Source organism: Xenopus tropicalis, chromosome 6 (genome assembly GCF_000004195.4).
Source record: "Xenopus tropicalis strain Nigerian chromosome 6, UCB_Xtro_10.0, whole genome shotgun sequence".
NCBI classification, from domain to species: Eukaryota; Metazoa; Chordata; class Amphibia; order Anura; family Pipidae; genus Xenopus; species Xenopus tropicalis.
In genome coordinates this window covers 19,563,340-19,575,835 of record NC_030682.2, presented here as the reverse complement: position 1 = coordinate 19,575,835, position 12,496 = coordinate 19,563,340, and the positions used below count along the sequence as shown (strand labels likewise).

The 12,496-nt window shown below is 41.0% G+C and overlaps 1 protein-coding gene across 2 annotated transcripts in view; it reads left to right on the top strand.

Annotated features, from left to right (window-relative positions):
* Positions 1-12,496, top strand: part of adarb2 (adenosine deaminase, RNA-specific, B2 (inactive)) — a 401,728-nt gene that overhangs the window by 258,133 nt on the left and 131,099 nt on the right. For both annotated transcript variants that reach the window (XM_031903941.1, XM_031903942.1), the window contains exon 2: positions 7,530-7,616. In XM_031903941.1, the coding sequence (XP_031759801.1) occupies positions 7,530-7,616 (87 nt within the window). The remainder of the gene's footprint in view (positions 1-7,529; positions 7,617-12,496) is intronic.

The window sequence follows — 12,496 nt, the reverse complement described above, 5'->3', positions numbered from 1 at the left end:
CAAGTAATAAAACGCCGTCGGATTTCTTTAGCACCTAAGACGGAGAGAAAAATAGCAATGATTCAGCACGTTAATGGTTGCTTTCATTTGCACCTTGTAGCTAAGCGCGCTTTTTGTTTTAGATTGCAAGTGGCACCTCCGACGATTACTGAATGTTTTATTATATTTCTGGTTTGTAATTTAATAAACTCAGCGGAGGCTGGATTAAATGTCAGCCATTAAAATGCATGACGATGGCAATAGGCTTAAAGCTCATTTTGCCTGAGTGACCAGTTATCTGTTATACTAATGCTAATTATTTTCAAAGGCAAAGATACCTGGAATACAGGTATGGGATCCCTTATCTGGAATCCATTTATCCAGAAAGTTTCGAATTACGAAAAGGCCATCACCCATAGACTTCATTATAAGCAAATAATTCCAAGTTTTAAAAATGATTCCCCTTTTCTCTGTACAGAACAGCCCTATTGGGTTTATTTAATGGTTAAATGATTCCCTTTTCTGTGTAATAATAAAACAGTACCTGTACTTGATCCCAACTAAGATATAATTACCCCTTATTGGGGGCAGAACAGCCCTATTGGGTTTATTTAATGGTTAAATGATTCCCTTTTCTCTGTAATAATAAAACAGTACCTGTACTTGATCCCAACTAAGATATAATTACCCCTTATTGGGGGCAGAACAGCCCTATTGGGTTTATTTAATGGTTAAATGATTCCCTTTTCTCTGTAATAATAAAACAGTACCTGTACTTGATCCCAAATAAGATATAATTACCCCTTATTGGGGGCAGAACAGCCCTATTGGGTTTATTTAATGGTTAAATGATTCCCTTTTCTCTGTAATAATAAAACAGTACCTGTACTTGATCCCAACTAAGATATAATTACCCCTTATTGGGGCAGAACAGCCCTATTGGGTTTATTTAATGGTTAAATGATTCCCTTTTCTCTGTAATAATAAAACAGTACCTGTACTTGATCCCAACTAAGATATAATTACCCCTTATTGGGGGCAGAACAGCCCTATTGGGTTTATTTAATGGTTAAATGATTCCCTTTTCTCTGTAATAATAAAACAGTACCTGTACTTGATCCCAAATAAGATATAATTACCCCTTATTGGGGGCAGAACAATCCTATTGGGTTTATTTAATGGTTAAATGATTCCCTTTTCTCTGTAATAATAAAACAGTACCTGTACTTGATCCCAACTAAGATATAATTACCCCTTATTGGGACAGAACAGCCCTATTGGGTTTATTTAATGGTTAAATGATTCCCTTTTCTCTGTAATAATAAAACAGTACCTGTACTTGATCCCAACTAAGAGCGACATTTTGCCCATTTTTCTCATATTCCGCCATTTCGCTCATCACTAGCCACATTCATAATTATGGGATGCTTGATCATTTCCATGCCAGAGAAACATCTAGAGATATTCCAATGGCCCTCCTTGTATACCTTATTCCCCCTGCCATATTTTCAGCTACTTCATCTGTTTTTAATTTAACCATTCCTTTAATGGGAAGGGGGGAATCCTGTGTCAAATTTAAAGAAACACCTTTTAAACAGCAATGAAAAATACTTTGTCAGGATCCAGAAGCCTACAATGCGTGTAGGCCATACAATACTAGGACTGAAATATTCAATGGCAAGTTTGTATCGTGGCTCATCCAGTTGGTATGTGGAACGAATCTCCATTGAATGCATTACTTTCTAGGTGTCAGTTATGATGAGCAATTATAGCCATTCTATTGTGTACTGTATATTAATTCTGAACAATTCGGAGGAAACTCACAACACGAGACGGAGCTTCTGAATAGTAATTAGAATCTAAAATGCTAAATGTACTGAAATTCAAAAAAAAAAAACAGAACAAATTCCAGTTTGGCAAATAGTTGGTGCCCATCTGCCTAATTATTGTTGTTCATTGTGAAGTATCTATTTCTGACAGTGTACATTAGCGAGAATGCAGAATAGCTATTGTCTGATAAGGTAAATTAACTCATTACTGATAATTGCCAAGTACAAGAAGTTTTTTTTTATCTAGATGTCATTATTGCATATGCCATTTTCCTCTTTTTCTTCCTTTACAGTGCACTTGTAACAAATACTTTAAAGCATTTGTATAGGATGCATCTATATAGTCACAAAAGGCCAAATGATGGTTAATGAAAGCAGGTTTCAGTCAGTGGAACATTTATTCACTTTTAGCACGCTTGCATCTATATAATTGCAGGATGGATGCTTTTAAAGCTTAGTCTCTTTATGTTGACATTGGGCATAGAGAACTTTTCTTGTGTAAAGTTCCATGGTGGCTGGTAGTGTAGGGAGCCATTGTAGTGCTTCAGGAACAATGGTATACATGGTTTGCCCCATGGCATAGGGATGTCAGTTGAGTTTATTTGGGAGGGCAGTCTTTCTAGAGCAGGGACCTGTTTTTACCCCTGAGCCACATTTAGATATAAAAAGTGTTGGGGAGCCACACAAACATGAAAAAAGTTCTTTGGGGATGCCAAATAAGGGCTGTGATTGGCTATTTGGTAGCCCCATGTGGCCTGCTGGCCTGTAGGAGGCTCTGCTTGGGGTAAAACTGTGTCTCTGGGCTTCCAAAACTTGTCTCCAAGCCAGAAATGTAAAAATGGCACCTACTTTGGGGTCACTGGGAGCAACATCAAAGGGGTTGGGGAGCAACATGTTACTCATGAACCACTGGTTGGGGATCACTGTTCTAGAAGATGCTGTCATCTTCGCTGAAATCCTACTTGAAATGAGAATATATTACAAGCCACCTTAGGTCAAAGAACTCTGACGTGATGTCTAGTATCCTTGTTGTCTCTTATACAGTGGTTATTATTATCTTAAAAAGACATAAGGTATTCGTGTGTAGTGGAGGTAGGTGCATAGAGGCAGGGTCGGACTGGGCCGCCGGGACACCGGGAAAAATCCCGGTGGGCCCCAGCCCTAGTGGGCCCCAGCGGCCCAGTCCGACCCTTGCCGGCGCTCCCCCCTACTGACTGTTCCTCCCCGACGCGTTCAATTTATACACGGTTGGGGAGGACGTCAGGCGGGGGCCCTGCGGAGGGGGGGTTAGGGGGGCCCCTGGGGGGGGTGTTAGGGGATGCGGCTGGGGCATTTTCAGGGCCCCTGGGGCGGGAGCCCCGGTGGGCCCTGCACCCCCCAGTCCGACCCTGCATAGAGGCTTGAGAATTGTGAAGAGCCATAGTAGCACCCTGCATGCATTGGTATGGGATGTTAGCAATACAGGTACATTCGTGAGAACTTTCAATCTAAGACAGTGGAGTTTGGCCCTCTGGGAGGACTCGAGCAATGGTAGGTTGTACACCGCCTAAAAGTCAGTTAGAGTTAGAATTAGCTAGAATAGACTTTTCCCTAGATACCCCTGAAAATCCAACTTGCAGGTCAGTTAGGGTGAGATTTGGGGTGAATATTTATTTGCCATCCTAACATATACTGTATATATATATATATGTTTAAAGCTCACAGAGTGACAAAAATGAGTTTTTAATGTAATGTATAATGAAAGTTCTTATGTCTATGTATATACACACATATATATATATATATATGCATGTACACAACAATGAACACAGCTGTATCTGCATCACGTTTACTTTACACTTGCCTTAAGCCATAAGAAAATATTAACTGTACTGTTTTTATGAAACTCCATATGTTCCCTGGCTGTATAAAAACAAATCTCTTGTCACAGTAATAAATCCTCAGTATTGGAAAATTAGGAGGTTGCTTATCTAGCTTGTCATCTCGGAAAAAAAAAAAAAAACAAATGAAAAAAACTAAATACCGCTTGCTGCAAAATTCTAGTTTCCAGGTGCTGAGTATATATATAGGCTGCAGCCACGTATTCTGCAAGAGAAATATAATTACTCAAAGCGCTCACTACAGAATGCATGATGTGCTGTTCGGCTGGAATCTAGAAGCAGTCTGGTATCTTACAGGAAGGCTGTTACGGTGTCACTTAAATGTAGTTATCATGTCAGGATACTCATAACTCGTCTTGATGAATAAGCAGGTCCTACCGTAGAGCTCCACATGTACTTAACCCATCGATGGAGAAAGGATAGACAGTCATTTGCATCATACAGAGAATCAGAAATGTTTTCTGATCTGATGGAAACTGAAGATATAAATGCAGGGTTATATTCCCGCTGTTACACACAGGCCCATGAGTACAGCATAGCAACTAATTAGATAATCGCTTTTATTACATCAACAGCCATTCTCAGGCAGCTATGTACTATCATTAATACATCCGGTCCACAAAGGGGTCATTAACTGTCAGCTGGACTTCTTCTCTAACACAGGTGCCACGTGACACAAAGGGGTGATTTACAAGCGCAAGTGCAATTTGGCATTGGATGCATCAAACAATTGCACAAGTGTGTGTGAACCAGATACAATTTGTAGCAAAAAAATGTTATAGTGTTGAGGTAAATACTAGAGTAAGGCATTGAAACAGCTTTTGCATTTTGGATTCAACCCACTGAGGGAAGCCTAGAGCTTACACCAGTGATCCCCAACCAGTGGCTCAGGGGCAACATGTTGCTCCCCAACCCCTTGGATGTTGCTCTCAGTGCCCCCAAACCAGGGAGTTATTTTTGAATTCCTGACTTGGGGGCAAGTTTTGGTTGAATAAAAACAAGATTTGCTACCAAATAAAGCCCCTGTAAGCTTATAGGGTGCATAGAGGCTGCCTAATAGCCAATCACAGCCCTTATTTGGCTCCTCCATGAACTTTTATGGTGCTTGTGTTGCTCTCCAAGTCTTTTTACATTTGACTGTGGCTCATGAGTAAGAAAGGTTGGGGTTCCCTTGCTTACACCCTATTCAGGGTAGTTCTGTGCTTCCTCAGTGTCCCTTCCATTTATCATAAAGGTCCAGAAGAATAGCGTCAAAACACACACGACTTTGCATCCATTTTAGCTTGGCTCCCACGCATTCATAAATTAACCCTACAGACTCTTCCTTTCAGCGATTCATTAACACTAACCAAATTATCTTCTTTCAACCATTCATACTTCCCAGTAGTGATGAGCGAATCTGTCCAGTTTTGTCGCCCACGTCTTTTTTTTTTTTTTACGCACCTGTTTTGCTGCTACCAGTTTCATGCGACCGCAACTTTTTTTGCCATGACCGTGGCTTTTTTTAAGCGTGACAAATTTTTCTGCGGCAAATTTTCGCAGAACTTTTGGGAAACAATGGCGAAATGTGGAAATTCGCTGTGAATCCATGCCTGGCGAAAAAAATTGCTCATCGTTACTCCCCAGCCAAATGCCCTATCTATCAATCCATTTCAATAAGGTCCTCCACTTTATTAAATAACCTCCTCTTACCTAGGCACCTACTCCAGCTCAATTATTCACTTTTTATTTTATTGAAGTTTCAAAGGCACAGCAATTCTGAGAAAGTGACATTGTCAGTATACATATCTTGTGTGTGCTAGTATGTTTAGCGGGAGAACCTGTACTGCCACAATCCAATGTAGAGACTAATAGCTGGGCAGGTTCCTCTGTTATACACATTAATGTTAGAGAAACTAAAAGCTTTTCAATATTATATGAGTAAATAGAAGGGTATAGAGGGGAAGAAGGAAAGAGAAGGGAGGAGGAGAGGAGAAAAAAGGACTGCGCCAAGGTTCAGTAAAGATGGTAGTAGAACAGTGATCCCCAAACAGTGACTAAGGGCCAACATGTTGCTCACCACCCCCTTGGATGTTGATCCATAGCTCTGTGTGGTTCCTGGGTAGGTGAGGACTGGGGTTCATATGTGCTTATCCAGTGGGGACATACTGTATCTGCTTGTTGTGAGCAGAAGTCACTTTTACCCAGACTCACATCCGGCCCTGTATTCCTATACTGTTATTCACACCCATGCATCTACTCTGAATGGCAACTTTTATGCAAGACACCCATTCTTATTGAGCCATGCAATTCACTCACACCAAGTCATATACTCCAAGAGTTATCATTAAAGGCTCCCAGTATCATTCAGCCATCCACTCCAACACACTTATTCATTACAACATAGTAAATCATTATCATGGATTGCACCTAATCCCCCACCAGCCTCCCACTCCCACATATCTCATCTACTTTGATCTAGACATTAAATAACCGTCTCCTAGTTTCCATTTTAACTCAATAAAACACTCACACCAACGGCTCTCACTTAGTCACCAACAAGCACCCAACCATCATATAACTCTGAAACCCACTCTTTCCTGTTAGTCACTCATCAGTTCCATCAATGTGATATCAGATATCAGAAAGTATTACCAATCACCAAACCTAAATAAAGTAGGGAATATATGCAGCCTTTTCGTTACTTTTAATGATGGTGATAATATGCTTTGGAACAAACCTGCCCGCCTGTTCTCCTGCTGATTTGGTTGGCTACTTTGAGACTGATAAAAAATGTATGTACAATTTGTAACATCAGTGTTTTAGTCCCTCCTCCTCTGGCAGTTTTTCAAATGATGCAGAAATAGAACTATTGGATTTCATCATTTAAGAATGGTATTTATTCATACTTTCTGAAGATTACATCAATCAGTGACATAACTATGTATACAGCAGACCCCCTCAGGGGGGCCTGGGCCGCGGGGTCTGTTGTACCATAGTCCCCCTTCCCAGGTCTTTCTCCAACCTTTAAATATATTGGTATGGTTGGGAGGAGGAACTGGTTGTGCCAAGCCCCCTTACAGGATTTTTCAGCAGGGGGGCTGAAGCAACCAAGTTACACCACCGACAGTGATAACTATATTAGGGGTTTCTGCGTTGAGTGGGGCTCTTTAGAAATGGTTCAGAAGTTCCCCTTTAAGCAGAAATGTGTTTTTTTTTCTCTAAATATATTATATTAATGCCCAAAGTAAAGGCATAACATGGAGTGTTTATGATTCATATTGGATATTGTATATTGGACATATTGGACTCAGCAAAACCAAACAGTACAGAAATTCAGCCCCACGTTCCTTGTGACTCTTTTAGTATTAATTTCATACCAAAATAGCAGTTTGCAGTTCAGGTTGCCAGCTTGAAGCTCCATTATTCATTTTCTGACCTTACCCAACCCCCCAGCCTAACTGTGTCCTAAATTCCTCTCCCCTCGTAGCAGTAACAAACAACCCTCGCCTGATAAAGGAGCTGCTCTTTCTGCTTCATTAAGCCCATTGGGCAGCAGTTTCCAAGCCCCCGTATCATTCAAATGTCTTTCCATTCTGTCCTCTTTAGCTAATGTCGTCGCGGAGCCCCATCCTTCAGTCCTGCCTTTCTCCTCACATGGGTTAACATACATTAATAACAGTAAAGTATAAATGAATGCAGATAGGGACATGATTTTCCAGTAGCAGAATTAAGAAGATTGAGAAACTAGACTTTTTTTTGCTATTTTTCAAACCAGCAGATTCTAAATAAAAATAAGGCAACTGGGCTGCAAATCAAAAAGAAAATCAGGTTTTTAATAAAAATATCTTTTTTCTTTCAGAAAAAATAAGCATGCTGTCAACTTTGATCGTACCCTTCAAGTATATAAGTCCTGGCGGAACCAGCGCGGATGATGAAGACAGTTTAAGTAAGATATTTACTCTTCTATAGAAATCCGTATTTGGGGGTTTGTACATCATTTAGTAATTGTTTAAGATTGCACATAATTATATAGTTCTGTTTTTATTTCTCTTTTAAGGCAGCCAACATTTAGACCCATAAACGGCACTAAGTTTGACCAGTAGCAATAAACCATAGCAACCAATAAGATGTTTACTTTTAAACAGGTGACCAGAAAAATTCTACCTGCTGATTGGTTGCTATGGATTAATGCTCCTGGGCAAACTTAGTGCCATTTATTATATAACCCCACAATGGCATCCTGCCCTCCCGTACTCTACCCACCCCTCCCGTACTCTACCCACTCCTACCTTGCACATCGTTTAGGAAGCAGAAGGAGGTGCATCGCTAGGGTTGCCACTTCTGCCGGCTAAAGGCCCCCATACACGGGCCGATAGAAGCTGCCGATATTGGTCCCTTGGACGGACTCGGCAGCTTATCTGCCCGTGTAGGGGCAGAAACGAGTGGGCTGGCTGACCGATATCTGGCCTGAAATTGGCCAGATATCGATCGGCCAGGTTAGAAAATCCAGTCGGATCGGGGACCGCATCGGCTCGTTGATGCGGTCCCCGAACCGACTGCCCCATTGCTGCCTTTATAATCCGGTTGTTTGGCCCCAGGGCCAAGCGAGCAGATCTTACTGTGTATGGGGACCTTAAGAAAGCCGGGCAGGGTGCGGGGGTGGCGTCATGGGGGCGGGGAGGAGGCAGGACAGGGATGTTGCGGGGCATGAAGGAGGTGGGCCTATGGGGTGGGCCTGTGTGGACGGGGCTATGACTCGGCAGTTGGTGATTGGCCAATTGCCACATCATTGTTACTGCCTGGTTTTCTTAATTAGGGAAACCAGGCAGGACCCTTCCTAAAACCAGGCTCTCCGGGTCAAAACCGGACAGGTGGCAAACCAACGCAGCCCACATCATGGGTCCTGTAGTTTCCACTTGTCTAAGGACAGGGCTGGGCTTTAGTACTTAAAATGGCAATTTTGTATTTAGGATTACCCAATAGCACATACTACTAAACAAAATTATATTTCATGAAAATAGTTTATTTAGATGAAGCAAGGTTTCATGTATGACCTGTTTGCTACATTGTTTGGAGGTATAGTTTCCCTTTAAAACACAAATTAGTGTCCCTTTAGAGCCATGGTTAGGGCAGCATAACAATATATCATAAAAATATCAAGCTAAATCCTTAACAGAGTTGTATTTTCCTTGCTCTGCAGTAGTGCCAGCCACCCATTCTCCTTCCGCGCCTTCTCTAAAATCTCTACCTGTCATCCCTTTGTGGTGCCCTTGCTTACACCTTGCTGCAGGCTGAGTAGCCCCGTGCCTTACCTGTCTTCATTGCTCTCTAAGGCCCGGAAGGCCTTTCTTTTTTTCCTTGCTCATCACTATTTTTAGAATTGATCTCCCAGCAATGTCCATCAAATTCCCTTATCGCTACTTCCATTCTATTAAAAGAAGGTACGTGCTACAGGGAAAAGCATAAGGCATTGCAATAATAGGTCACAAAATGGATTCCTCTAATATACCTGCACTGTCTTGACTGTCTCAAAGCAAAAAATCTTGCAAAAGGGATTTGTCAGTCTTCTGTCAAGTTTTCTTACTAATAATGCTTTCTATAATGTAATGCAATAGAAACAACATCTCCATCTGCTGGTCGGTTCGACCTACTGACCTGATGGTCACCAGAAGATTTCAGAAGAACAAAAAGATGTCATTGACATTGAAAAGATCAGATTAGTCTCCTGTGTTCTTTTCTAAACAGGGGAGCCTCAGACTTTTCTCTTCCCCTTCAAAAATTGTTTCCAGGTCAGTCGGAAGAACTGACCATAAGATGGAAACATTGTTCCTACAATTAAAAAGGGTGGAGGCCTCATGTTGTCCTCTGCTATAGAATGTTCACCCAACTCTAAAGCTGCCAACTCAAATAAAAATAGCATGAATGGTACAGCACCATGTAGGATGGAACAGCCAGCAACCCCTCCCCCCCATCGTACTTACCCACCTACACCTGATTCCCCTATTGGACCATTATAAAATTATAAAAATGAGCAAACAAGCATAAAATACATAACATAATAACTTTAGTACAAAGGTAGTCTAGTTTATGACTACCCAACAATCACTTTGTTATACTAATATCTACAGTTAGTACTAGTGGTTGTATCTATAGTTTATGTATATGAGTGTATAGATTGGTAAGTATAGGGTGTGTGTTCTGGGTTTACTTGGAAGGGTTGAACTTGATGGACACTGGTCTTTTTTCAACCCTATGTAACTATGTAACTTGCAACAAATATCATATCATCAAATGTAATTTATTGTGCTGTCATACCAGCAACTCAACCCAAGGGGTGAACTCAGGCTTCCGAATGACAATTTGTTAAAGAGCCACACACAACACAGATACCCCTAATATACCCGTCACTGTAATCTGTTCCTTCAAAAAGTATATTATATGCTGAAATCCAGCTGCAAAACAGTTCTTCTCTTTCTGCATCATTTGAGATCCTGGAAGGGGAGGAGGGACTAAAACACTGATGTTACAAATTGTAACAACTTCTCCACACCTTACAGACAACATGCAGGAACTTAGTACATGCAGCAGGAGGACCTACCATAGACTGGGTGAACAGCAGCAGAGTGGCCAACCCTGGACAAAGAGACCAATAAATTGCCCACTATCATCAGTGAAGCTTATTTGATTGCATTTTGTGCCATTCTATGCCTGAGCTGAGGCCCCTAGTGGGGGAGTTGTGATGCTACAGCTTTTAGGGTGGATCAGACTGACACAATCATCTCTCCCATATCACTTGCATGCCCCAAATAGGGTTGCAACCTGTCCAGCTTTGAATGGTACAGTCTGGTTTTCAATTGGGTTGTCTAGTGCAAAACTGTTCTAGGGTTTTAAAACCCAAACACAACACTTCCAGCTTGACCCCAGGATTTTGGTCAATCCCAGCTCATCAAGTCATTGTCCCACCCACTGATGTCATCACTCCCCATCTGCCCAGCCCCCAATGTCATCTGCCCCCTAATGTCACCATCTGGACCTGCAAACCCTAGCCCTGAACCTGCTCTACAATACCTCTCCCCTTCCTGCTGACCCTTCGGGTAAACCTGACACTAATTCCAAAATATTTTATATTAGACAAATACAACTGGAAATAAAAAGGAGTGACATTTAAGCCAAATGTCTGAATAAGGTTTGTTCTTTCTGAAATCGTTTTGCTGCCTTGCAAACATATCTAATATCCCAGTCACACATCACACCATGGCTGCTTTATGAAAGAAGGATTTCGGGAAACAAGTGGACACATTCCTTGCAAGCAAAAAAACAATATCATTCCCCAACTAAAATCCCTTTGTCCAACACAATTCCAGTCTTATTAAATATTAGTTATTGTTTTCAGGCACAAGTAAAGCCTTTTGGATTTTGATCAGTGTCTCTTTAAGCCCATACAACATCTAAATCTGTAAAAAAAAAAGAAATAAAATTACTCTTGAAAACACATATAAAGCTTTTATGGGCATCAGAAGAATGTTTCTGGGCTCGTTTGATCTGATGTGATTTATTGAAGCTGTCAAAAAGTTTCCTCTTTAATGAAATTTATTTTTATATCACTTTGCTGGAGTGCAACAGAAAGTCTCGGAATTCAGATCTCCGCCGGAATCACCTATCTAATCGCAGACAGTAGAACGCCGGTGCAGTAATGCTTTTTCCCGGTACAGTTGCCTTAGTGCGCTATTAATGGTCCGGAAATGTTTGCTGCAGCAATCTTCTCAGGGGCTTATTCTGGATTTTGCATTATTATTATTCTTCATTTTTCTTTTATTAAGTGACTGATTCCTCCCCGCTATAATGACAGGCATATCAGCCATTTTAAATTGCATCATTTGTCAAGTGAAAGCAAGTACGATACATATTGCTGCTCAGCGGCCTGGCGTCTTCTACGGTGCTAGTTTTATGGGTCCCAAAAACCACATCCCTGGCGAGGGTTCTCTTTACAATTTTCTAAACAAGCGGCATAATTTTGATTTGTATTCCTAGGGGCCTATTTAGAAAGAAGCGTATTTCATTTTAGCCCCAAAAATGTATAAAATTAGGCATAAAATTAATTATTACTGATGAGTAGTGATCTGTCCCGTTCGCTTCACCATAAAATTCGCGAAACGGCAGGAAAGTTCGCGAAAAATTCACGAAACGCATTTGTTGCGCAATTTTTTTTGGTCGCTCGTGTCTTTTTTGTCACCCGTGTCCATTTTTTGTCGCCAGCATATATTTTTTTGTCACCCGCACTTTTTGACGCGACCGCGTCCAATTTGACATGCAACAAAAAAATTCTGTGTGACGAATTTTTCCATGCCGAATTATCATAGAAGTTTCGCGAAACAATTCGCCAATGGTGAAATGTGGAAATTTGCTGCAAATCCATGCCTGGCAAAAAAAATCGCTCATAACTAGTGATGAGCGAAATTTTTCGGCAGGCAAGGATTCTCAGAAAAAATCAGCTGTGTGATAAAAAAAAGTTTTGTGTGAATCTGTCCCAGTTTACTTATGCAGAAAATTGGCAAAACTTTGAAAAGATTTGCGAAACGCGAAAATGACGCACGTCATTTTCACGTTTCGCAAATCTTTTTGAAGTTTCGCCAATTTATCGGCGAAGTGAAACGGGACAGATTCGCTCATCACTATTAATTAAAGTTGTGGTATTTGTACGAACGGTAACAGGGTGATTTATCGACTTTCGAATTTGATTTTTTTTTCCCCATTATTTTTTTCTTGTGCTAAAACTCCCAATATTCGAATTATGGTTCAAAAACTTGAATGTTTGATATTTATTAT